This window comes from Olea europaea, chromosome 3 (assembly GCF_002742605.1).
Source record: "Olea europaea var. sylvestris chromosome 3, O_europaea_v1, whole genome shotgun sequence".
Classification (NCBI taxonomy): domain Eukaryota; kingdom Viridiplantae; phylum Streptophyta; class Magnoliopsida; order Lamiales; family Oleaceae; genus Olea; species Olea europaea.
Window position 1 is genome coordinate 11,405,533 of NC_036239.1, and position 25,432 is coordinate 11,430,964.

A 25,432-nucleotide genomic window follows, 5' to 3' on the forward strand; every position below is an offset into this window, starting at 1 on the left:
CATATTGCCTCCCACCATCATATCCTTTCTCAAACATCGAACTCTCATACAATACTACTCTGTTATTGTCCTTCATAACCATATAACTCCAAAATAGTCCACATCCCACTGAATGTCCAGTACGGTATACGATATGGGATCGAAATAGGGACATTCAATGAGACAGGAAGTATGCCTCTCCCCAAGGCAAACATCACAAGATTACAAGTAGCAACACATTGCGAATGAGGTACATTTTTTCTTTTTAGTCTTTTCTTTTAGCTTTAGAATAAAGTTTCAGCATTCTTGAAATGCCCAAATGGGAAAGGGGAAACACATACATTACCCTATGGCCCCAGCTTCATGACGTCCTAGGCATTTATAAGTAAAACAAAAGGAGGAGAAATATAAATCCAAATAAAGAGACTGCAAAAGGATCTTTTGCCTACTCTTCCTCCCCATTTATAATAAGTAGAAGGTAGGTATGACAGCATCTATATGTATTTCGGACCAATCCAGGTTTAAGTCCATAAATTCGCACTTTGGACAATCCCCTCAGCTGTGCGAGGCCTCCTCATGAAACTATTCTCTTCCTATTTGCTTGTGTTAGTTTCAGACAGAGTTGGTGCTGTTTGCCAATTTTATATCAATTCCATCTTAAACCAATGCATTTTTACTCGACAAAACAAAGAATAAGCAATTAATTTTCGTCAAGCAGAGAAATAATAATGGATCTTGGGCTAGTTTAGTGAAAGGGAATTTTCAAACTTGCACAGACAACTTGTACACTAGCTAATGGGACTTGCTTGCATGAATGTTAAAAAGGATCATCTTTTAAAATCTGAACACGAAGCCACGATACATGTCAAGTTATGTTGAAACGGAGGTAGGAAACTAATTCAGAAGGTGAGGGATTTAAATAAGAGTAATAATTTTGAAACAATATAATAATTAAAAATATTATACTTTTCTTGACATATAACACTAGAGTATTTATTATTTTTACTCAGAAAAGTGGAGGTAAATTTTCACCCTCAAGAGATCAAAACACACAATGGCCACAAATAAATAACTGCCCCCAAAAAATAACAAACTAACTTTCCTATAACCATGCTTCCGACAAAACCTTCCTATAAATATACCAACGTTGTCTTGGTGCACAACACAACCTAATTTTCTTACATCTTCTAAAACAAATTACTCGAAAATGGCAAGGCATATTCAATTTTCAATTCTCTTTGTTATAGCTTTATTCTTCTTTTCCCTCCCCATTGTCGTGAACTCCCAAGGCTCTCCCGGCAAGGAATCATTTTACGTCGAAGGACAAGTGTATTGTGACACTTGTCGTGCTCAATTCATTAATAAGTTTACCCAGTTCATGCCTGGTACATTACTATGTGAATATATTATTATTATAAAATGTTACTCATGTCATATTTTGTATCTCCTAGGTAGCATCATTAACGGCAAACCCTTAAGACACTCAAAATATAACTCAGTTATTGATAGAGTGAATGAATCTATCGTTGTTTCTTAAAATCACACGTCTCTTTTCCATCATAGCACGCATTTCTTGTCATGATATATAACCTATACACATGCTTTCTTCATGTAGGTGCTACTGTAAAACTTCAATGCAGAGGTGATGACGAAGGCAACATAACATATACCGTTACAGGTAAAACTAATGAAAAAGGCGTCTATCGCCTATTTGTCGAAGGGGATCATGAGGATGAAATTTGCGAAATCAAACTGATTTCGAGCACCATAAAAGATTGTGATGAAATTCCTGACGAAGGATGGGCAAAACAATCATCAAGAATTACGATCACAAAGAACAATGGTATGCATGGTGATGTACGCACAGCTAATGCTCTTGGATTCTTTAAGAAAGAAGCTCTACCAGAATGTGTAGAACTCTACAAGGAATTGGGTATCTTGCCCCCAGATCTGTGAACAAGAAGGAATCTGATTTATTAAAAGATCCTTAATTTCCTCATTTTTTTTTATTTTTTATCTTTTGTAATAGCTTTGAAAGTACCATTTTTTGTGTATGGAAATTTTGTTTTTTGTTTTTATCAAAGTTCCCAAGAATTTTCTTGTGGAAAGACAATAAAATTTTGTAGATTATGAGAAAAAATCGATAATTGCAACGTGACACAACTGTCGGTATATTAAATTGGTTAAATTAAGTTTTTCAAATTTTAATATTTTAAATTTTCATTGTCAATTTTAAATTAAATTTGATAATATATTTTGCAAATTATCACTGGCAAAAAATACCATTGTAAGCTTAAATATGTTAATTGCTATTTTATTACTTAAAGAGTTTTCAGTTAATCATATTTAATTTTTTAAAAAATTAATAATTAGGAAGTTTCGAAATTCTAAAATTACAAATTATTTCTCTATTTAAGGGGAAGATTATTGAATTAAAACACAATTTTGAATGGGATAACGCGGGAGCAATTTCACTGTGTGCTTCGCGAAGAAATTGACAACAGCTAATATGGAAAAACTGATCGCAGTCTCGTGGAAATGGTGGTGGGTTAGAAATTTATGGAGTTTGGTCTTTTTTTCGGGACGAAGCTACAGCAACATAGGCGGTGACATAGAGTTTGACCGATTACACACATACATAGGAGGTCGGCATTTTTTTATTCAAATGGGACCCGCAGCAATGTGAGAGGATGTCACTCCATCGATCAAGCATTTTCAGGTACATCAGCAAAATTCTTTTTTTCCCTTTTCGAATTTACAATGTAATCTTTTTCTCCGTGAAGCAAATGATGTAGTAAACGCCCCTCTCTCGCAAAACATGCTTTTGGTACTTCTCAATCAAAGGAGTGGGTTGACACACCTCGAACTTCATTCCAAGAACTCTAGCTGCTAATTTAATAAATAAAGTTTTCAGTAATTTTAAAAAAATAAATTAAATATACTGTATAAAATTGACTTCTAAGGAGAATTGCTCGTACTTTTTCTTGAAGTTATTAAAGACTTAACACTTACAAAAGTTAACAATTCAATATTTTTAACAAAATCAATAAATTAACAAATTGCAATATTTAAGCCAAAAATCAGGTTCAAATAAAAAATTTAAGAAATACTTTTTAGCTACAATGAGTCGATAGTCAAAAGTTTTACTTTCACCGATTCTCTTTTCAAGTTTAATGCTTGAACTTTTAATAACATATTATTGCAATAAATAATTAATATTCATAGATTTAATTATCCATTCTGGGAGTATTTTCTTCATTTGACAAATTCATCAGCAACACCAAAATTCTCCCTACCTAATGCACGGTATTTTATGTATCCAGTTGGATATTTTAGCCAATTATGTATCAACGTTAAAATATTAATTATGAAACTATATTCTATAAATATTTACTATTACAACAAAGAATTAAGCCATTTATACTTATTTATTGACACTTTGATTAGCCGGTCCCATCAGTCCTCTCACATGAGGTCGGGTCCCATGTGGGGGTCATGACGTGGGGTCTGACCTCCATGTGAGAGGAGAAGGTGGATCCGAGTAAACCAAAGTGTGAACAAACAAGTACAAGGAGCATAACCCTACAACAAATCGTGAAGTTAAGGCAACTAGCAATTTTATTATTATTATTATTATTTTATTTTTATCCGGATCTTATTTTTGAATGTGATCTACACTCGGTGAGCATATATGAGCTTGGAATTGTCACCTCTCAATTTGGCCTCAAGCATTTTTCCTCCTCTTGGTCAGAAACATGCCGTGCTCCACCGCATCAAACTCTAATTGTTGCACCTGATAAGCGTCCAATAAGCAACCCTCTGATAACGGTCCTGCGAGGTCCTGGCAAGGTGGCTTAGATGTTTTCCGTCGACCAGAGCCGACCGGCACGTTTCTGAGGGCCCCACCGGCGGTCCAGTACCTATGGCAGCCCTTACAAAAGTGCCTAGGCTGGTTGACATTGTAGTTGTTGAAGTAACAAAACTTTGTTTCTAAGCTTTGGCATCTTGGGCATGGAATGATCTTTTGTGGCCTTTTCTCTACCGTTTGATCAGCTTTTTTCGGCTCATCTTTGTTTGTTGATTGTCTCTCTTGAGCTGCTATTGTTGCACCAAATAATTTGATCCCAGATAAATTGTTGCTGTCTTGTATTTCGCCCATCCTTAAGAGAGAGAGAGAGATTTCAAGATTAGGAAAGAATGTCAAGTATTTGAGAAAGATGCATGTTTTAGGTCGTTGACAGATTTATATAGATAGATATAGAGAGAGATAGATACAAATTAACATGTACCACTAAAACCTAAAAGAAAAAAGTGCATAAACCGGGCTAGGTGGATGGGGAGTAAGATTGCTTGACGAAACTCATTCTGAATCTTGACTGGTAAATAAGAGTGTTTAATATATAAGTTTACAAGAGAAATCTTCCATGACGTGAAATTGAAAAACTACATTTCTATTGTGTAGACAACGCATCAGTGAAGGATCAAAACCGACATTGAGGTAACTAATTTTTCATACCAGTGATTCTGAGAAACCAGTCTTCTCCTTAAGGTAGCAAGTTTGTATAGATTATGATGAGAGCGGCCAAGAACTGAAGGAATCTATAAGAGGTAAGAAAGTTGATGCTAAACTTTTCTTTCCGCATCATAATACAAAGTCTCTGAAGTGGGCCCTGGACAAGTAGGTTCAATATTGAGTTATTGAAAGTGGGAGCCTAAAGATAGAGATGTTTAAAGAGATAAAGCAAAAGGCCAAAAGAATTTTTGATACGATCAGTATACGTAATCCATTTGGTTTCTTATCGATTACGAAAGATTATACGAATATTTTGGCACATCATTCATGGCTCTGGGTTATCGGTTTTCAATTCTTAATGGTGACGTTTGGAGATATTGAAGGAAACTAGATAATGCATTAATTAATTTCAAGGATCCAGTATTTTTTTTCTTGTTTTTCAAATAAAATAAAGAATAAAAAATACAAACAATGTGGAACTGGCTAAATATGAAGGGCTCGTTTGGCATGATTTTTGTTTTTACTTTTACTTCTTGCAGAAGAATTTTTGAAGAAAGCTATTTTAATTTTTGTTTGAAAACTAATATTTAAAAGCATTTTTTATTTCGAAAGTGCTTTTAGAGGAAGTCGCATTGAACCAACTTCCTCTAAAAACTCTTCTAACCACCAAAAACATTTTAGCAAAATTAGTCAAACGAGTCCAAAAACAACTTTTGAACCTCAAAAGCCCTTTTTGGCTTTTCATAAGCCATGCCAAACTGACTCTAAGACTCCTTTGGATGTTATTAAATTTTCATTTTGTGGATATAATCGGACTGAATTTTGAATTTTTTTCGATCAAACTAGTCAATCCAGTCTAGTTATACAACATTGATTTTAAATATACTTTGTACTTTGATGAAAGACTTGCAATAAGACACAACACAATTTGGAAAAAAAAAAAAAAGAAAGTATTTTTATAAATTCAAGAAACCACTTTTATATGTTAAAAGAGTTCCATGTTTGAAACTTGTCCTAAAACGATAGCGTATAAAGATCTCTGTCCAATCCAATTTGATTATATTATGTGAATTTTAGGGGTCAACTGTTGAGTATAGTTAGAAAAACTTAAAAATCGGATAAGGTACTTCTCCATATCCATATTATATAAAAGAAGACCCAAAAAAAGTGAATTATTATTCAAAGCCAAATGCTTATTATGGTAATGATATTTCTTATAGATAACGCTTTTTCCTTTTGAAATAATCTATACGAATTTGAAATTGACGTTTTTGTTGTTACTTTTCTCATCTCATATACAAGTGTCTTTCGTGTGTTTTTAGTTGAAAACAATTAAATATATAATTGTATAATGGGATTACTTTAATAAATATATCTTCATTAGATTAATTTAAAAGTTGGCCTCATTTCCAACTTTTTTTTCCCATTTATAGTGCATGTTTGGTAGCAATTTTCACTCCAAAAAATCATTTTTTTAACCGTTATTTCATTATTTCAATAGTCATTTTTTACTTCTTTACTCACAGATGGGATCCACTTTTCTTTCTAACGGTTAAAAAATCAATTCTCATAATCACTGTCGATCAAGCTCATAATCTCGACAACAAACACTGATCATTCTTTAATTGGAAATATGTGCACTTTATTGTTTAGGGGACTGTAGAGTCTCTTAGGCGTTTTCCCATTACTTTGTTCGATACATAATTGCTAGAAATTTTGCAATAACTTACGTGAGAGTTTGTTTCCTGAAAAAGAGAATTTATGAAATTACTTCTTCTAGAGTTACTTGGTGAAAAGAGAGAATTTCTAATTGTTAAATACCTAATGAGACCATCTCTAAAATCTCGTGTCTTTTAGCATTTTCTACTGATGTCGTTTCACAACTGTGAAAGAGATTACTTTCCTTCAAGTTATATCAATCATTTGATGGACGGTAGGATGTGTTGGAAAAGCTAAATGGATAGTTGCTTTCTTGGGTGGCTTATCAATCAAGATATAAATTATTAAAATTGCCTGTCTAATGTTAACACTGCAGTATTATTCTAACCTATTCTTGTTAGATCATTTATTTCTCTATATGTATAAATGTCACAACCTGACAAAAATCTAGTGCAAGGGCCACATTTATGTACATAACACGCCTTAATAAATAATATGATAAGAAATTATTGAATTTCATCGAATGTATGGATCTTACAGATAGCAGAAAAGGATTCATCACAAGCATTGTAAGCATAGCAAAGACATGAATTACAGCTACTGAAAGAGATGATATCTCATTAAGTTATTAAGAAATAACTGCAAATTAGCGTTACATCTAGGAACTTCAATTATGCCCTTCTCAAATTCACGGTCAAAATTTGGTTTTTAATGCACTGCTAACATAACAAGCCCAGAGAATATCTAATTGTCACTCCAATTATCATCATCGTCTCCATCATCACTTCCAACAGCCTGAATAATCGACAAATGACAAGGTGAGCAGTTTTAAGAGCAAAGGTAACTAGTGCATAAATGTTGTTTCTTTTTTCAGTTGTGGTTGGAGGGTGAGAGAAATGGACCTTACGGATTGCATTTGCCTTTTCCAGTATTGCAGTGACGTTGACATTGGCAGGGGGCCCTGATGACATAGTTGATTTTGTCGACACGGTAGGTCTTAGATTGGATGACTGGAAATCATACAATAAACGCAGAAGCACAGGTCAAAGCTTCAAAGAAAATTGTAAGTAAATAATGCAGTTACTATTTATGGGATCAAGGCACCAGTTCTTCCTTGTAGTTATGTCAGTTATATGCTTATGATTATAGCTAAATTTATGCTACGTACACCGGACTACAAGGTCGATAAATGGAAACAAAGGTAGTAGATGTAGAAGAATTTAGAATGAGAATCAGAACTTAATGGAAACAAAACCACATAGCATAAGAAGTTTGTGCACCCTGAGAGTTTCTTAGGATAATGTTTTGCTTTATGTACAAAATAATTGATGGAAATGGTAGAAAAATCCTTATTTATGACAAAATATAGTACATTACTAAGGAAAACTACATGGACAACTAGCAAAGCAAGAATGCAACTACAACATTCTAGATTATCTCTATCTAGTACTAGTATTTAAGAAGTTCTATATTAATTGGTTGATTTCTAGTGTACTTGCCCAACAAAATATATATATAACTCGTGTCAGTGATCAGTCAATGGTGACTCACTTTTGTTCTAATCTGGTGCAGAAAATCCTCCTGTTCATCCATGCTCTTAATGCATTCAGCCTGATTAGTTTCTTTTCGTCTGTTCTTCTTCTGCAAGTCTGATTGCCAAACCTATAAATAGTATAAACTATTAGAACTTTTGTGTATGTGGTACAGGCATGCAGCTTTAATGAATTAAGACAAAAGCATAACTCAAAATAGGAAATTTGTGATACCATACCTTGTTTTTTTGCAACTCTGTGCTTGCCGTAATTTGATTTTGCTCAAGGGGATCTGGCTTAGGTAGCTGAGAAATTGTAGATGCTGAAAGTACAAGGTTAACTGCATAGTTAGGGGCCTTAGGGCCTTCAGACATCGCATTGGGCCAATCATCCGTAAATGAGTGATTTAGAGTGTCCAAACTAGGAAGATTGAATGAATGGCGAGATTGAAGTCCACTGCTGTCATAGATCTCTCCATGATTTGTCCTCTCGTTTTCCATAATTGTTGAAACGCAATCTGTCAATGAGATTCTACGTAATGCATCATATACATCATGGTCCTTGTTACTGGGACAATCATTTGATTCCCACTGCTCAGAATCTGACTCCGATTGATTGCTATGACAACCATCTGATACAGAAGGTGATGATCTATAGAATGTCTGATCATCCGAGTCTGAAGCAACATTGTGCCATGCAATGGATGCCTCTGGGACCAACTGAAATGAAGGAAAAATATCTCTGCTGTTTTCAGGATTACCATTGCCATCTGGAAATTTCAATTTCAGCTTGGATGTCTCAAAGTCCTGAATTGGATGGAAAAATATCTTCATGTGCTCAAGAGGTGGTGATGAAGAAGGCGACATAAAAGGAGATCCAGCTCCAAACAAATCTTTAGACGATGTTTGATGTGCAACACTTATATTATTGTTCTGCTTGAAAACTTTGGCATTCACGTTGTTGATCGGACCATGGTTTTTGTACACCTCAAGTGAGAGTCTTTTGTTAGATCCATTGGTGAGTCTGTCGCCAAGTTCAAAGATCCGAGATGAACTTCTGTTACTCTCCTGGTGGTCTTTGGCCCTTTGGACGTCCAATTTGACAGCTGGAATATTAACATAATTTGGATGAGTTGAATCACTAGATTTTTCAAGTTTGACACTTAAATCCATAGGTGAATATTTCCAAGCTTCCTTCCTAAGTGAGAGCCCATCTTCTCGGTAACCTTGGCATGAAGTAGAGCAATCCACATCCATACCTTGTTCCATCTTCTCAGAATTCCCGATTTGATCAGGTTTAGCTGCATCTTTACCACTACTGAGAAGGCTGCTCTGACTAAAAGTACTAACTTTTCCGTCTTCGCCATTCATGGGACCCTTAGGGATAGCATTTAGGACACTGCAATCAGGAGGCTTTGATGGCTCAAGTCCTAACAAGCCACCATTTGTCCAGAACATTACTGAAGCAATGCTGGAAGTTTCTGGTGCTGGTACTTGAGACTTGGGACTGCTTGTTGTCCTACTAGTAATTGGCATCCTTGACATATCCTCGACCAAGTCTGACGATGATACTTTGCCCAAGACGTATTCTACTTTTACCCCAACATCAACATTATCCTTTTCATGAGAATCAACACCTTGCAGACCGCCTGGATTCAATAACTCACTACCCTTTTGAGTTGACTGTAAATGAGTATTGTGCTCGAAGGAGACCGGGTTGAATTTATCTTTTGCTGCTTCTCGGTCAGTAAAACAGTAAGATGAAGAAGCATTATTGGGAGACATTGAAATGGGATCGCAACCATCACTACCCGAAATGGGATCACGTCCGTCAATACCATTTACAAGAGAACTGTTGGCCAAAATGTCAGATTCAAAATTTGATGAACGAAATTCAGAATGATGTGTCCTAAACCCACATGATATGTCAACTACTGCTTTGTCCTCCAATTTAGAGTAATGCTGTACTTCATGCTTCGTTGCGCAGTCTTTATCCGTTTCAGACTCAGACTCAATGGTATGAAGAGCATCCATGAAATGGTCTGTTTCACTTTCAATGTCATCAAGCTGGTTTTCACCAGAGTCCAGCACTGTCACAGTTTCGTTACAAGGATGAACATCCATTTGGTCAACATTTTCAAAATTATCAGGTTTATAACCTTGAATTTCTGGCTCAAAATTTGGGGAAAATAATCCTAAATTTCCATCATGATCATAATCTGTGGTAGGTTCCAGTATCTCTTCCTTTTCATCCCAAGCAACTGAAGATGAAGAATGTCCAGTTTGCTCTATTGATAAATTATTCTGTGTATCATCATATGCACCTGAATCTTTTTCCTTAAAAAAATTAAAACCTGGGGAATCTCTGAGTTGCCTCTTTGATGAAGAAGATGATTCTGTAAACATGTGCATTTCTAGTTCAAAATTTGGGGGAAACGATCCTAAGTTTCCATATAGATCATGCTCTACTACGGGCTCCAGCATTTCTTCCTTTTCATCCCAAGTAACAGAAGATGAAGGACAACCAATTTGTTCAAGTGATAAATTATTGGGACTATCATGATGTACATCTGAACCTTTTTTCTCTAGAAAACTGCAATCTGGGGAAGCACTGCGTTGCCCGTTTGATGGTGAAGACAATTCTTTACATTCTTGCTCATCGGGTTTTTTTAAGTAACTTGGACTAACAACACATTCCACGAAGCCTAATTTATTTCTTGAATCTATATTTGATTGCTCCACAAAATCTGACCCAAATGTCTCATCATATGTGGTCACTGTTTGAGAAGCAGAAACTTGTTCATCAACATTCAGTTTTGTGAACTGCATTCTGAAATGTTCAAACATTCACAAACTTAATCCTTGTCAACCTAACATCAGAAGTTTTCATATTAAACTATCCAAGTCATAGACTAGTCCCATATTTACACCACCTATTTCCTAGTTCATTTATCTCTTTTCCTGTTTTTGCTTCAGAATTTAAACAAAAGGCAAGTACCTGCCAGTGTGATTGGGAATTGACGCATCTTGTGATACTTTTCCATTCATGAGCCATGAGCTCCTTCTCTGCTCAATATTTTGGCATGTATTAGTACTTTAAAGTGAGAGGCTACGTAGGGAGGGGAAAAAAAAAAGAAAGAAAAATCTCACGACACATGTTAGCACAATGAGGATGAACATTACAGTGTAATCTTTTGGATGTTTTTCTATAGTTTCTTTTGGCACAGTCAGATTATTAACAAACTAATCCAAAAATTGCTTTGTTTTAAAAGGCTTACCAATAATCAGAGAAATTCAAGAGCCAAATTCATTAACAGGAAAAAGGACCAAGCATGAGAAGCAATTCAGGTTAACATAAAGGGATGAATCAAAACTTCATCTGATTACGCTCAGTAATCACAGAGTATTATCATTTCTGAAATGGAAAAATGATCTAGCAGCAATCAGCTGTAAAGCTGTCCATCTCACTAAGAAAACAACCTGACAAGTAGGTTCCTAGAGAATTTGAAATACTTCTTGTAGCACCTATAAATGAGAACTAAAGAAATAATGTTATTTATGCACTTCTTGAAAAAAAAAAAGAAAAAAGAAAAAGAGTATATAATCACTTGGCTAGATCTTTATATTTGATGAAACCCCACATTCACGCATACTTTTCTTCCATTTACTCTTCATTAAATATCAAGGAGACAAAAATAAAAGATTTTTTCCTTAACACTACAAAAATATCTTTTAATCTATTTCATAACTGCATGAATGCAAATATATCTTTTATGCAGTTTCACACTTTCCAGATGATTTGACCCAAAATGATTTCATGGCTATTGTTACTCCACTGCCCTTTTGCAAATGCAGTTCAGGCCTCTCTAGAACAGCTTGATGCATGGAAAGGAAAGATGATTTAACTAGTGCCTTTAAGAGTTATCCAGCACATAGAGATCTCTTGCTCTTGTAACAAGTTTCGCAGTAAGTTTAAGTTTCTGCATTGGTTTTAGATGCAATACCTCAGTCCGGCGTACCTTCTTATCTTTCCGAATTTTCTTACTACATGCCTCACCATAACCTGCTGATGCTCTCTTAAAGAAAGTAGGATCTGAATACCTTCTCAAGCAAGAACCAGGACCACCAGGGTCAAACCTATAAAAAGCTCAGACTTTTAATGGTAGTCAACAAAAAGAATCCGGATATATACTTGAAGACTTGGCCATACTTATCAAGCAATTGCAAACGTGGAGGACTGCGACAGTCTTCGTAAGAATCCATAATAAATTGAGGCGTATCACCATACACAAAATGATTTTTTCCACACCGGATACAAGCATGCCAATTGCAACCTGCAATCAACTTTTATCATAAGGAAGTTGATAAGTCGGAAGAATAATATTGCATCAAGGGTAACAACTCTTAATTTGAAGGTCCAGACAAAGTTTTGTCTGGTAATGTAATTTCTACAATCACTGTACTGGAACTAGGAATGGAGAAAGGTTGTTGGTGTGTAAATGTCAAAGCAAGGCAATTAACCATACCAGCTGTATAAGCAAGGTGTAAGTGGCTCCTCTGGCCCAGTACAGCCTTCTCAAGTGGAGGAAGTGCTTTATCAATTTGTTGTACACGACCCATCAACTTACAGCTTCTGGAAGATGTGATCATCACTTCTTCCTGTAATTCATGGAAAACCTCTGCTGCAAATCTATCAGACAATAATGCTATTTCAGTTTTGATATTGTAACATTGTTTGAAAATCTTGATTACTGAAGAGTGAAGACCATTGTCCATAGCCAACAGAATCCTGATAGAAGTAGCATTGTAGAACACATCTTATTTCTGTAAGTCTGGATTTTTCTGCGGGATAATTGTGATTATGTTTTCTTTCAGAGCAGACATGCATTTTATACAGTAAGATACAGCTTTTGCCTGATTATGATAACCTGACCTTAGATTGATCGCCAAAGAGAAACTTATAAATAAACACAAATAAACCAAATATAAAAAAGCATAGGACACATAAGTGAAATGATATATTATAGGTAAATCAACAACAACCGTTTTCTATAGACATTTTTTTTTTAATCAGAGAGTCACAATTAAACAATAGTACGGACGCAGATAAATACGGAATTACGAATGCATATTCCGCAAGAATTAAAAATTGGGTGCATATCCAATATTTTAATAACTATTCCTCAACAACAAAGTTTACATTGAAAACAAAAGCCCCTATTTAAAACAAGAAAAACATGGAAACTTAAAAAGAAGCTAGTGACTACTTTGCCCTCAGTTAATAAATATAACAAGATAAATAACATCAATAAAACTAAATCTACGTTTGGAAAAATTTATAAATCATTTATAAATGATCAAACTTCATTTTTAACCGTACATTTCAATAGATCCAAAAGTACTATCCACTCCACCATTCATTTCTATCTACTTATGATCTAATTTATAAATTCTTCCCAAACAAAACGTAATTAAGAGTTCCTCTCAACTTCACAATTTGCATACAACAGCACCAAGTAGAAATGTAGTTGAAGATAAGGCAATTTCAACACCAGAAGATCTAGAAAATCTGCATTACATAGACTGGAGGTGTAACACATTACCAACATAAACGAAATGTAAGTTCACTTTACCAGTTCACAATTTAAAAACTAATTCTTTTTTTTTTCTTTTTTTTTTTATATCTCAAATTCAGATAAGATTATGGCAACATAAGAAAAACAGCCCATCACACGATACTATTTTCATCTAATGCATAAAAAGATACTGAATTCAGACCGTATTTGCCTCAAACTGCACTTATCATGACCTAAGTCTTCAAAGAATTTTCATATCGTTGTTAAGTGGCTAAAGTTTTTCATAGTTTGCATTATTTTACTGGAACATGACAAATATAGAATATGGACAATAATCAATTTTAACAGACTTCAGCAGAAACAACACACATTCAAACATTGAAAAGGAAATTACACAGAAGTAGTTAAAACACTGAATTTTCCAAATTAAAAAAAATGCAAATAAGAAGCAACAAACCACTAAAAAAACTTCATATAAATGAACAAAGGAACAAACCACAAAATTCCCAAATTGAGCACCAAACTACACAATAAAAAAACAACAAACCACTAAAAAAAACTTCATATATCGATAACAAAATTGAATTTTGGAAAAAAACGAACATACTCAGCGAGATCGCCGAGCTGACGTAAAATTCCGACGAGGCCGGCAACAGCAACTCCATCCAGCACTGCCTTCGGATCCTCATTATTGGCATTTTCGTGCATATCCAGTGCTCCAAGTCCGTACTCATTCCTGACTTCCACTCTAACCAAAGGCATCGTTCCTTCATACAAATGCAAACTCCCTTTCTCTCACACACACTACGCTCACAGAAGAAAGAAGAACTCTGAGAGACGCTAAATAAATGAAATGGGAAATAAATTCAATGAATGAATTAATTAAAAGCAATAGAGAGTAAAGCAGAGAATTTCAGCTCCTTAAATGACAAGAGAGTGATTCATAGAGAGAGGTTGATATATATATGTGTGTGTGTGTGTGTAGAGAGAGAGAGAGAGAGAGAGAGAAGTTTTGTTTTTATATATTGGGCAAACGGAAGAAGACATTGCCAACTCTGCAAGCCATTCCTGAGAGTGCATTTGGGTATTTTTCGTGTTAGTCATCTAATTTTAATTTATATCAATCTGATCATATAGTTTAAATTTTTATTCAATTTAACCATTATGTCTAATACAGGGATCAAAGCTGGCAGTAATGCAACCTAATTTTGACACTATCGACCTTGTTAAAAAATTGAATCAAAATGAGTGCGACTCAATTAACGATGTGTCGTGCCCGATTAACTAATCAGATGACCTATGTGTGGATAGTGATGACCCAATGGGCATGATTGTGAGAAAAAAGAAAAACAAGAATTGATTTTAAACACACACTTTATGGGAACAATAATATTTATCAAAATATACTAAAAATATTATTCATAGCAGTTAACAATAACAAAAAGAAATTAAATGATACAATTTTAAAATGAACAGTAGTATAGACTTACATTAAACAGCGTACAAGGACTCATTGTCCGATTGTAGAGGCGGTGCCCACGGAAGCTTGAAGTTGTTGGCGCGTACTCATGAGACCTCAGTCCAACCGGTGGTGGTACAATCTATTTTCCTGTTCCAATTCACACATATGGACGGCTTCAATAGCGTACAAGGACTCATTGTCCGATTGTAGAGGCGGTGCCCACGGAAGCTTGAAGTTGTTGGCGCGTACTCATGAGACCTCAGTCCAACCGGTGGTGGTACAATCTATTTTCCTGTTCCAATTCACACATATGGACGGCTTCAATAATCAGTTCAATAAATTGCTTCTCTCGTCCCATTTCCAGAATTTTAATCGGTATTGTCAGCCGCAAATTCAATGCATAGCAAGCAGTAAAATCTGATGACAAGCTGATGATTGTGTATTGGATATTATAAGTGTGGTGTCGCAGCAGTTTAAGCAGACATAAAGAAAGAGGCTCGAACTGGAAAATGTTTGGAGTTATGGGTTGTGTCCAATTGATGGTGAGGTTCTGCCGGTGGCGACGGGTGAGGCGGGAGCGACAGTAGGAGCGGCAACGGTGCCTGGAAAGAGATGAAGTTGGAGACCGGGTGTGCTGTTGTCGAAGTGGCAGAGAGGTGTTAGTAGCGGCGAGTGAGAGATGCACCGCTGATGTCGGTGGTGCTGGAGAGTGGTGTCGTCGGCGTGGGGGAGGGACGTTGGTGGGAGTAGCTAATGGGTCCGGTTGACGACGTACAGGCACGGGGACGCTTAATATTGTCGAGTGATTAGGTGTTGGCGGAGATGAGGGTTATGGTGTGGGCCAGGTAATGGCTATGTTGAAATGGGTTGAGTGATAATATAAGATTGGGCATTGATTATATGGGTTTTGGAGTTATCGGGCTACGTGGGTTTGGGCTGTGTGGGTTATGATTTAGGGAGTCAGGAGTGTCTGGGGGTATATATGGGTTGTTCTAGGGTTTGGATTAGCGAGAATTGGGCTGGTTTTATATGTGAGCCGATCGTAAGTAGGTTTGAGTGTTAGGGTTGGACTTTGTGAAAGAAATAGCACTGCAATTTATCTAGCAGCAACAACAAACAATTTTCTTCTAGAAACTGATGAAAAGACTAAACTAAAATTTTCGAACGTGAATAGTACACGTGAACAGTAACCTTTTTTTCCCCACAAAGAAAGAAAACTGAAAAAAATGAAAAATGTTGTTCTTACGCTAAATCCTTTTCACTTGTGCTATTCTAACAAATTTTGGATAGAAGGCAAGAAGAAATTTTGGATCGTAGATTAAGCTTATCCAAGTTTTGACTTTGATATCAAATTTGATGCAGGACCAACTGGATAATTAATGAAGAACAAAATAGATCTATGAAGAAGATGGAACTAAGGAAAGAACGGTATAAGAGGAAGAGTCAATAGAAGAAGTAGAAGAAGGTAGAAAAGAGAGAAATTTCATCACAAGCCACCAAAATAATTTAGTTATTTATTAACTGTCTCAATAACATGACAAACTAGGTTGAAATATCAAAACAAAATCCTAAAGAGAAAGGCCAAGCCCATTATAAAATTTCACTAACATAAATAATAGTCCAACTAAAATAAACAAAATAAATAAGAGTCCAAATAAAATAAAACAACTATAAGTGGATGTCCTCATCACTTCCACGACTAAGAGAGAAAAAGGGAGGACACTTGGAAAATGAGATGAAGAAGAGATAAGCTGATACTTCTTAGGAAATTACTCGTAGCATTATTTCTTAATTTTTCTAATATGAAATATATACAGTATTAGAAATAGCTATAGCAAGCATTCTGAAGGTATGGGATTACAACAATTGTCTTACATATATGTCTGTCCTCTCTTCTTTTAACTCCCAAACCAAAAGCAAAAATTACTTAGACGATGGCTCAACTTCTCGTTTGGGCCGATTGCGGGTGCGTGGTGCTGCAGGTTCATTTTCTAAAGGAATGTTAACTTCATCCTCATCCTCCTTTGCTTCTAGTATAGCTTGGTTTATTGCAACCTGGTTCATCACACAACTGAAGTTATGCACCATCTTATCTTCAAACATGAATCAAGTACTTTGAATACACACAAGCCTATAATGATACCTGACACAATTTTTCTTCAGGAAAAAAAGAAACAAAAGATGAAGGATAAACACTGCTCCAGATCTTGAGAAATGATTGAACAGCAAATATCACAATTTGTAGTGATATTTAACAAATCAAGTTATGGCCATTGAAATTCAGATATTGCTAGTGATAAAACAGAACCGCCTGGTGAGTTAGCAACTAGCAATTACTAAAATTCCAAAACCATTCATATATAAAACTTAAAATTCAGTTGAAAAATTAACAATGTAAGAGATAAAACAGGACAGCACTTTGAGCATTTTAGAATGATACTTGGACACTACTTGAGAAACTATAAACTTAGTTTATTTAAGAATTTGCATGTCACATATAACCACGTTGGACTGCAAAAATCATTTCAGCTACCTCATGCATATTCAGTTTTTCTTTTTCCCCCACTACTACACATTGGAGGATGCTGAGAATCCAAAGAGGTGCTTCGCTTATAGTATATAACGGATAAAAACTTTTCACTTCTAGTAACAGAAATTGTAATATTGAACTACCAAGCATCTGCATTCCATTAATTCAAGGAAATGTCTTTGGTTACTCATGGACAGGCTGGAAGCAAGCAATGTAGAAATTATATACGAGTTTTTCTTAACAGATCCTATCTCCTTAGGAAAAAGTTATGAATAATTACAGGAAAAAAATTTCACTCATATCTTTTAATAAAGACTTTTTGACTGTGCCCAGGGATAATATATGAATACACAAAAACTTTTTTCTTGAGCATAGCATCTCTCCATTTACATATACTTTTCTTCTTCATTCCTTAATCAATACTGCTCTGAGATGCTTCCTGAGATAAGTGCAACTAGCCCACACATTTTTCGCTCTTTCTATGAGAATATAAAGGGTGAGACAACAGTCTATATTCCTTGAAATTTTCCCATAGCTTGCACCTCTCTAGCCCTAAGACTTCATTGTGACCAGTCTTGTAGGTCAAGCCAGCAGGTTGTCTTACGAATCAGTTGCAAGCTTTGGCATCCTTGAAGAATTGAAGGAGACAACCTAAGAGATCCGAGCTTTAGCGAAGTTATCAGTAAATATTTGAATTTGGCCTCAGGCTTGAGTTTCAAAGTTCTAATAAAGGACATCTTAGTTACGTTGTGACATGGCCTTGCATTAGCAATCAAGAAGTTTAGGCTTCTATTAGAGTTGACCCACAGCAATAGCATGCTAGGCTGACATGTGGGATCTCTTCATCGAAGTGAAAATGACATAAGTTCAAACTCAAATAGGAAGCCTCAAGTTAAGATCCTCATGCAGGGGTACAGAGTTTTATTTTTGATGCACATCTAAAAGGAGAACTGTAAAAACGGTGCCAATAGACTATTTTATTTAGGGAAGTTGAAACTTCTCAAGCCTTCATGACGTTAGCACATTGTGGACAGTGTCTGGGTAAGCATTGGCCCCATGATAAACGTGCAAGGAGACTTCAGCAAGATTATTGAAGTCATGCATAAAGTGTTTCTGTGAGGTCATACTTACAATAGGAGTTTCTGGGAACTGCTAATTGTGAATTTCAAGAGATATTGAGAAATTTCTTACTAAGTTCTGGATCTTTGAAGTTCATTTACTTGAGAAATTATTGCTTGAGGTGTGATGCAGTAGCATTTTCATAATTTCAAATTATTGTGAGGGAAATATTCACTTGTTGACAATCTGGTGGAGTTGAGATTTTGAAGAGCTGACACTGAGGATGAGATCTTGGTTTGCTATTTTAGGGAAGGCATGTTTACAAGTATCAGTCATTCCCCATCATACTACAGGGTAGCCTTTGGATCCTTTTGAACTAAGCAAGCAACAATCTTAGAATCCTGGGGTAAGGGGTCCCTTACGGTAGACTTTTGGGATCTCAAAGAACCTCTAGAGTTCCCCATGCAAGTTTGTATTTGCATGCAGCATTGGAACCGCGGCAGACATTAGGCATTGATTTTGGGCAAAAGCTACATAATAGGAACCACTATGCTCCATGGGATATCATCTTGCTATAGGCCAAATAAGCTATTGTAACAAGCATACCAAGAGCCTTGTGTGTCAACTTGTCTGCATTGGCTGCTATGGGTTCTAGCCTTGCTGCCTTCATGCAAAGAGGTCAAATAGAAGGCAAGTATTGGCAAGATGCCAACGTGAAACAAACCGTGTAGTATGATCATAGTTTGATGGTACTTCAAGAAAGAATTGGATTTACATGTGATCCTACTAAACGGCACTAACTTGATGACCACAAGGATAGTTTCTCCCTTACCACCAAATATTCATGGAATGAACCATGTGTTGAGGGAAAACGTGGGAAATAATCTACTCAAGATCACCGACAAAGAAACGAAATGATGTGGGAGTGGGAATCACGACAAATGTGAGTAATGCGGATCAGAAAGTATGTTGGCACCAGGTGCAACATGGTGACACATTGAGTATTCATGCTAATAACCTTCATGGCCTCAAACTTGCAATTGGTCATCAATAAGATTCAAAGATACATTTAAACCGAGCCAAAGAATCTATCATCACATATTCAGTTAATCCAAGAAAACATGACAGTAAAGGAAGGGTAATGTTACTAGAATGAATGGAGATGTGTGTTGAAAGAGAACTTCCCCTCCTTATCTAGAGAAACCCGTGACCCATGACTTATTATTTCTTAATAGGAGAGAAAGGTTGGACTTTGGGAACGAAGACTTTGAGGCATCAAATGGGTGAAAAATAGACCAGTGACACAAGACCTTGACTTCCATCCAGTGTGAGTAAACTATATACTGTCAGAAGTCTGTACACATAAGTTGAGTTCATTTTTTGCTATTAACAGCTACCGATGTAAGCAGCCACTAATTGTGGATCTACCCCTCTCCTTGTGCCAATAGTGTCGTAATTGTTTATCCTACTCTTCTACTTGCACAACCTCCCGATATTATCCCTTCAAGCATTATCTTTCCCCATATGAGCAGCCGTCAAATACGGCTCTGCCCACCTGTCCTTGAATCAATAGCATCACAATTTTGTATCCTACTCTACTACTAGCACAACCTCCTGATATCGTCTATTCGAGCATTATCTTTCTCATCATTTCAATGCACTAAGGCCATCTCACCACTTCTCTTGTCCCGCTTTCATGACACGAACGAATTATAATCTCGCAAGAAAAGAAAGATGCGGCATTTTTACACTAGTAAATACATGTTATCATAAAATTACCATTTGTTATGCAAAAATTTAAAATTTCCAGATATGGCCTTAACGTTCAGGGGCAGACCTGGGGGGGGGGGTTTATAGGGGCAATTGACCCCCTAGATTTTGGGGAAAAAAAAATTATTGCTTAGCTTTTTTTTTTTTTTTTCCCTTAATTTTTTTTATTAGAAGATACCTGTAAATTTTATTTTTGCCCCCTTAAGCCAAGTCGTCTGGGTCCGCCCCTGTTAACGTTGCACAATTATAACTAACACCAAAAGTTCTAACAGGAACCAAAATATGACAGCCTCAAAAAAACCTAACATAAAAGAGAGTGAAAGAAACCCATGAACAATCCTTCAGCGTGATTACAAGTAAACAAACAAGCATCTCGAAAAACCAATGAAAACCCATTAATAATTCTATCTATTACACATAAACGCGAACATCAAGAATATGTAAGAATTTGCTTACCTCTTCCAGGAACTTCTGGTCGAGCTTGTCAACAATTCTCATAGAAGTGACGACGGTGACGGCCAAGAGAGAGATGGGCAAGACAAAGGCGAAGATGTAGCTGCTGGTGCTGGGTCCCGCCCGTGGAACCACCGAAATTCTTCTTCTGCTGCTAGTATTCCGGTAACGACCTTTGAGATTTTGGGCAGTGGAATGGACGTTGAGCGATAAGGTCAGTGGTAGCCGCGTTGTGTCGTAATTGTGAGTGAAATGGAGTCGTGTGGAACACGAGACCGGGCGGTACGAAGCCATACTCATCGTTAGAAAGTGACCTGCTCCTCAAATCCTCAGCTGGGCAGTTATATCGTTAAAAGATTTCAATTTTATTTATTTATTTATTTATTTATTTATTTATTATTATTATTTATTTTTTTTTAAGCAAATAAAGTAAGCCCTCTTTAGGTTTCCCCATTAAATTATGATTTTCCCCTCTCTTATCAATCACCCTTTTTTTAATAAAATAATATTACAAATAAATTTAATTTTTTTCTTTTTTAACCACACATTCTCCAAACGGACACTATATTTTTTATAGGAAAAAAGACTCGAATCATGAATTTTTAATAAAAACAAGCAAGTGAGAAATTATCTAACACAAATATTTTTTTTTTATTGTAAAGATGGAATTTGGGTGGAAAGAATACGAATTTCAGGGGATTGAATTGTCTAGAACTTGTTTTCTTGAGAATTGTCATTTAACATGTTTGATTGGTATAATTTTCCACCTGAAAAAGTTGAAATTTTCTATATTTTAGTATTTTTTTGACTTTATTTTTTATAAAAATTTTCAATTAAAGAGACAAAATTTGTTACAATGGAAAATAAAAATTGTTCCAATTATCCAAAAAAATTTAAAAGAAAAAAGACAGCTAGAAAACCAATTCTCACCAAATTGATTTTCCACAAAACCATGGAAATGGTACATATGTGAAGGAAAGTTGGGAAACAAATTCCATGAAAATTTCTTGCAATCAAAAATGGTGGAAAATGGAATTTGAATTCCACTTTCCAGGGGAAAAGGGCCAATCAAACGGGCCCTTAATATTTAAGCATGTTAAAGGATTTTCAACAATGCTCTTTCATCTCTTTTATTATATACATAAAGATTTATCATAATGAGAGCATCTTCAAGAATAATTAAAAGTAAAGAGTGTTGAATTTATTTTTATTTAACGTAAAGTCCAATATTTCTATGAATATTTCATCATTAGCTTGATTTTGTAATAAAAAATTATGATTCACTATTTTTCCTCATGTTTTCTTTGCACAAAACATTCCTACGTTTGGTTTTTAGTAGCAAAACATCTATACATTTCAAATTTTTGTATTTTTATCCTTATTTTCACGTTTCATTATGAAAAACATCATTTTCCTTAATTTTTATCCAATTTCTCAATAAAAATATCCTCCTATTTAAATAAAACAAAAAGAAAAATAAAGAACTAATTGCTACCATACTTCCAAACCTTTTTAAAAAGTGCAAATGACTCCCAAATAAATTATTTAAAAAATTCAAAATAAAATAAATCTCTCTCTCTCCCTTCGTCCCCCTCCCTTCATCTACCTCCTCAACCACTACAAAACAATGAGTAACGACATATTCCAACAATTTCCCTATTTGCTGAAAAAATATAGACCCAAACATTGGCGAATCAATGGAACCGCCACCTTCAACCATCTCAAACTCCACCCTACCACCGCCTAGACCTCTGGAACCACCACTGGATACACCTCCATCCCTCCATCACATCCCACCCATCTGTTTGGCCTCATGCCACCACAAAACGACACCATCGCTACCAAAAACCCCTCACTCACGACCAAAACCAAGGCGATAACACCTTTGCCATTAGCCACCAACCAGTAATATCTAGTCTCCAAGGCGATCCATTTATGGTCTTTTAACATCAAAATAGGTTCTCAATCAAAATTTGTTGCCTTGAAACTGTCTCACTCTCTAAAATTGACAATCCAAAATTTGAAAAGATGAATCCAATGAATTGAGCTTCAATGAAATCTATCCGTCTAATTCAAATGTCGCATCAAAACAAAGGTCTCGCATCAATCGTCCGGAGTTCATCTCAGATAAACAATCGACTTTCCATCATGGTCGAGCCCTTAACGAGCTTCCTACGTTAGTAGCACTCATTCTTAATTGGAGCTCTGAGGCTCCCAAAGCTAAGGGGACCATCACACCCCTCCATTCCAAAATTTTAAGACATTGATATTCAGACTACTATAGGTAAATTTATGTGTTAACTTCTTTGTTTCAAAGATCACGTACTTTTTGGACAATATTTGATTTTTCTGTTTCTTTTACAGTACGAATTGACTTGGGTACCATTTCTTTGACAGTCCTCAAACATCAGAAAAAGTCCTCACCTTTCTCTCCTAAGAAATCGGTTCGTGGAGAGTCAAGAAGTTCCAAAATTATTCCTTTCCGTATAGTTGAGGTTTTGACGAAGCAACCTCTATCGAAAGTTTTTGCTTTTGGGGCTTTGGAATCCTTTTATATGGAATCTGTACCTCCAATTTTGCGGGGCAGATTAGGGATATCAAAGGAAAAGGAAAAACCACATGTGAGTTTGAGTCAAGTGTGGATCTCAAAGTCTCCTATTTTCATAGGGGTATTACCCCAAGTTTTGAGTCTTTATTCATCCATTGCCGCAATGATGAATTGGATGCGAGGTTTTACCAGTGCTCCTTTCTTTTGTTCTTTAGACTGTAAATTCTTATATTCTTAATCAATCTTGGGAAAAGCTTTTGGAAGAGCAACAGTCGAATTACGAGGCCTGCATTTTGTAGACTGTGGTCTGAATAAAAAGTTTAGTTCTTTAAAGAAAATGTGTGATACTCTTCAAAAGAAACTAAGGAAGGCCAAAGGCGAGTGAGTTGAATATAAAAAAAAAAAAAAGAGTAAAGGTGCAGAAGCTTTTACTGCAAGTGAGGTTTTCTTCGTTACTGAAACCAAAAAGATCTCTTCGTATCTGGACTTAACTAAGGAAGATCATGCAACTTATGTCCCTAGGACTGAACGAGATGTTTCATGGTTTTAGAGGGAATTTTAATCAACTGAGTCTCGAGATGCTGCTTTTAAGGAATTCGATGATGTCAGAAATGAAAGTTTCTCTTCGTAATAAATTGGAGAATAATGAGACAAGATTATCTATTGCAGAATCCAACTCTCTATGACAACTGCGCGTAAAGCACGACTGATTGAGGATGCTGTGCAGGAAGGGAAAATAGAATGCTTGACATTATTAGAAGTTTTCATCCTGAGTGAAATACAGACTTTTTGGAGGCTCATGAAGATGATGTCAATGATACCCTATCTTCTGAGGTTCATCCACGCCTTTGGGGCTCTGAATACTCTATATCAATTTCTGTCGATCATCCTCAATCTACTAATTTCCAAGCTATCTCTTAAAGTGGAATTGTGGCTATTATTGAGCCATTTGATGCTTCTACTCCCACTCCTTTAGAAGTGACAATGTCCTCAGGGGTCAAAGTTAAAGTTAACCAAGATGATCCGGCTTTCGCGATACCTTTAGCCCTTGGTTAATATGGAAGGATAGCTTATTTTTTATCTCATCGTCTACTGATACAAACTTCATTCCCTTTCTGTAAAAAAAAAAAAAAAAAAAAAAAAAAACCTCTTTATAAAAATTTGTTAGTAAAATTTTATTACTCTTTTGCACAAACTTGCTTATTTGGCGACCTATTTAGGCTCGTACTACTTTACGCATTTGATATTTCATTTCACATTTAGACTCAGCTTCGCGTAAAATGCATTTACAACAATGGTTTATCAGCAATATAATTCGTGAAATATGACATTTTATTAACTGTTCTTTAGTAACAAAATAAAGGACGAAGGATTATTATCCTGCCCTTTGCCATGGCTTCTCACTCCATTAATATTTCGCGCACGATTACAATTTGTCATGGTATTAATTATAGAAGTATGTAGAAATGGTCTTACTCATAATGATAAGTTTCCCTAGGGTCACAATCAGTCCTCGTATTTCTTTGACTGAACAAACCTCGTCTTTTGATTTCAGAATTTCATTTGGTGGGACAGGCCACGTCTTCAATGTCATAGTTTCATTTGGAGAGACAGGCCTCGTTTTCGATTTCATAGTTTCATTTGGAGGGATAGGCCTCACCTAAATTTAACTTTGCAATTGGCAAAAAGAGGCTCACCCTTTATCGACAGTATTCATTCTTGCGACCTTGTTGTAAGGTCTAGCCATTTTCGATCATTTTGTCGCTTATACTTCCCTGAGTACTTGTGAAGTTATCCTTACTGGTAGGTATGTTTTTCACCTTACCTTTTACGGCATCGAATACTTGCTTTTCTAAATAAGGTTTTTCAAGCATATGTTTCTTTCCTTCGATTATTCTATCTCATTTCCCAGCTTTATTACTAGGATGATTTGTTTTTCCCTGAAAACCAAATCCTTTTTATTTTAGCAAAATAATATGACATATTCCGCCATGGTGCCCTAGGGCGATGACCCTGCATTATTATCAAATATAATTGAAATAGATGCAGTTTTCAAGATTACCTTAGATCCATAATTTTTTAATACGGATTCTTTAGATATTTTGGAGTATGTTTTTTAATGCGATAGACTTTGTAGAAGTTCATCTTCCGTCCTCTAAGGGGTAGGTATGCTTTGCTTGTGCCTTGAAAGGGTACTGGGGAGAATGTACTCCTTTTGTCCTTGGGCCCATCCAAGCGATGATATTGCTATCTAGGCCATCAAGATGCGAACGTAGATTCTTATTTCCTGAATTATCCCTGGTGCCTTTTTTGTTTCTGCCTCCTTCGATTCATGAGTATACCATCTACTTG

General features: G+C 35.8%; 4 protein-coding genes across 13 annotated transcripts; 1 reads left to right on the forward strand and 3 right to left on the reverse strand.

The window, feature by feature from the left end:
- The first annotated feature begins 957 nt into the window (after positions 1-957).
- LOC111391527 (major pollen allergen Ole e 1-like) lies at positions 958-2,133 on the forward strand. Its single transcript, XM_023016758.1, has 2 exons — positions 958-1,364; positions 1,595-2,133. Exons 1-2 carry the CDS (start codon positions 1,187-1,189, stop codon positions 1,933-1,935), a joined length of 519 nt encoding a protein of 172 aa, XP_022872526.1. The 5' UTR covers positions 958-1,186; the 3' UTR covers positions 1,936-2,133.
- Positions 2,134-2,372: 239 nt separating this feature from the next.
- On the reverse strand, positions 2,373-4,649 carry LOC111386084 (cyclic dof factor 4-like). Of its 3 annotated transcripts, none has more exons than XR_002701150.1 (3): positions 4,496-4,649; positions 3,690-4,139; positions 2,373-2,865 (listed from the first exon to the last, which is right to left on the reverse strand). XR_002701150.1 is itself a non-coding variant. In XM_023010516.1 (2 exons), exon 2 carries the CDS (start codon positions 4,136-4,138, stop codon positions 3,704-3,706), a length of 435 nt encoding a protein of 144 aa, XP_022866284.1. In that variant the 5' UTR covers position 4,139; positions 4,496-4,649; the 3' UTR covers positions 3,528-3,703. The 3 variants fall into 3 exon arrangements, 1 of the variants encoding a protein (XP_022866284.1); XR_002701151.1 differs by having other exon boundaries at positions 2,373-2,868; XM_023010516.1 differs by lacking the exon at positions 2,373-2,865 and having other exon boundaries at positions 3,528-4,139.
- A 1,989-nt stretch (positions 4,650-6,638) lies between these two features.
- LOC111386099 (protein SCAR3-like) lies at positions 6,639-14,236 on the reverse strand. Of its 8 annotated transcripts, none has more exons than XM_023010538.1 (9): positions 13,866-14,236; positions 12,209-12,372; positions 11,893-12,016; positions 11,702-11,819; positions 10,681-10,748; positions 7,923-10,512; positions 7,703-7,813; positions 7,054-7,161; positions 6,639-6,946 (listed from the first exon to the last, which is right to left on the reverse strand). In XM_023010538.1, exons 1-9 carry the CDS (start codon positions 14,018-14,020, stop codon positions 6,896-6,898), a joined length of 3,489 nt encoding a protein of 1,162 aa, XP_022866306.1. In that variant the 5' UTR covers positions 14,021-14,236; the 3' UTR covers positions 6,639-6,895. The 8 variants fall into 8 exon arrangements, with proteins under 8 accessions (XP_022866306.1, XP_022866329.1, XP_022866314.1 ...); XM_023010561.1 differs by having other exon boundaries at positions 7,059-7,112; positions 11,687-11,819; XM_023010546.1 differs by having other exon boundaries at positions 7,054-7,112; positions 11,687-11,819.
- A 2,220-nt stretch (positions 14,237-16,456) lies between these two features.
- LOC111386138 lies at positions 16,457-20,867 on the reverse strand. The gene is made up of 2 exons (XM_023010591.1): positions 20,536-20,867; positions 16,457-16,775 (listed from the first exon to the last, which is right to left on the reverse strand). The coding sequence occupies exons 1-2, from the start codon at positions 20,830-20,832 to the stop codon at positions 16,644-16,646; spliced, it is 429 nt and encodes a 142-aa protein (XP_022866359.1). The 5' UTR covers positions 20,833-20,867; the 3' UTR covers positions 16,457-16,643.
- Between the last annotated feature and the right edge of the window lie 4,565 nt (positions 20,868-25,432).

Excerpts from the sequence above, each read along its gene's own strand:
- LOC111391527 (XM_023016758.1), top strand. The coding sequence starts at position 1,187 with ATGGCAAGGCATATTCAATTTTCAATTCTCTTTGTTATAGCTTTATTC. Across the intron at positions 1,365-1,594 it reads GTTTACCCAGTTCATGCCTG|GTGCTACTGTAAAACTTCAA; the intron begins GTACATTACTAT and ends TTCTTCATGTAG.
- LOC111386084 (XM_023010516.1), bottom strand. The coding sequence starts at position 4,138 with ATGGGCGAAATACAAGACAGCAACAATTTATCTGGGATCAAATTATTT.
- LOC111386099 (XM_023010533.1), bottom strand. The coding sequence starts at position 14,020 with ATGCCTTTGGTTAGAGTGGAAGTCAGGAATGAGTACGGACTTGGAGCA. Across the intron at positions 12,373-13,865 it reads CAGCTCGGCGATCTCGCTGA|ATTTGCAGCAGAGGTTTTCC; the intron begins GTATGTTCGTTT and ends ATTGTCTGATAG. Across the intron at positions 7,162-7,702 it reads TGCACCAGATTAGAACAAAA|TCATCCAATCTAAGACCTAC; the intron begins GTGAGTCACCAT and ends TATGATTTCCAG.
- LOC111386138 (XM_023010591.1), bottom strand. The coding sequence starts at position 20,832 with ATGAGTATGGCTTCGTACCGCCCGGTCTCGTGTTCCACACGACTCCAT. Across the intron at positions 16,776-20,535 it reads ACCAGAAGTTCCTGGAAGAG|GTTGCAATAAACCAAGCTAT; the intron begins GTAAGCAAATTC and ends GTGATGAACCAG.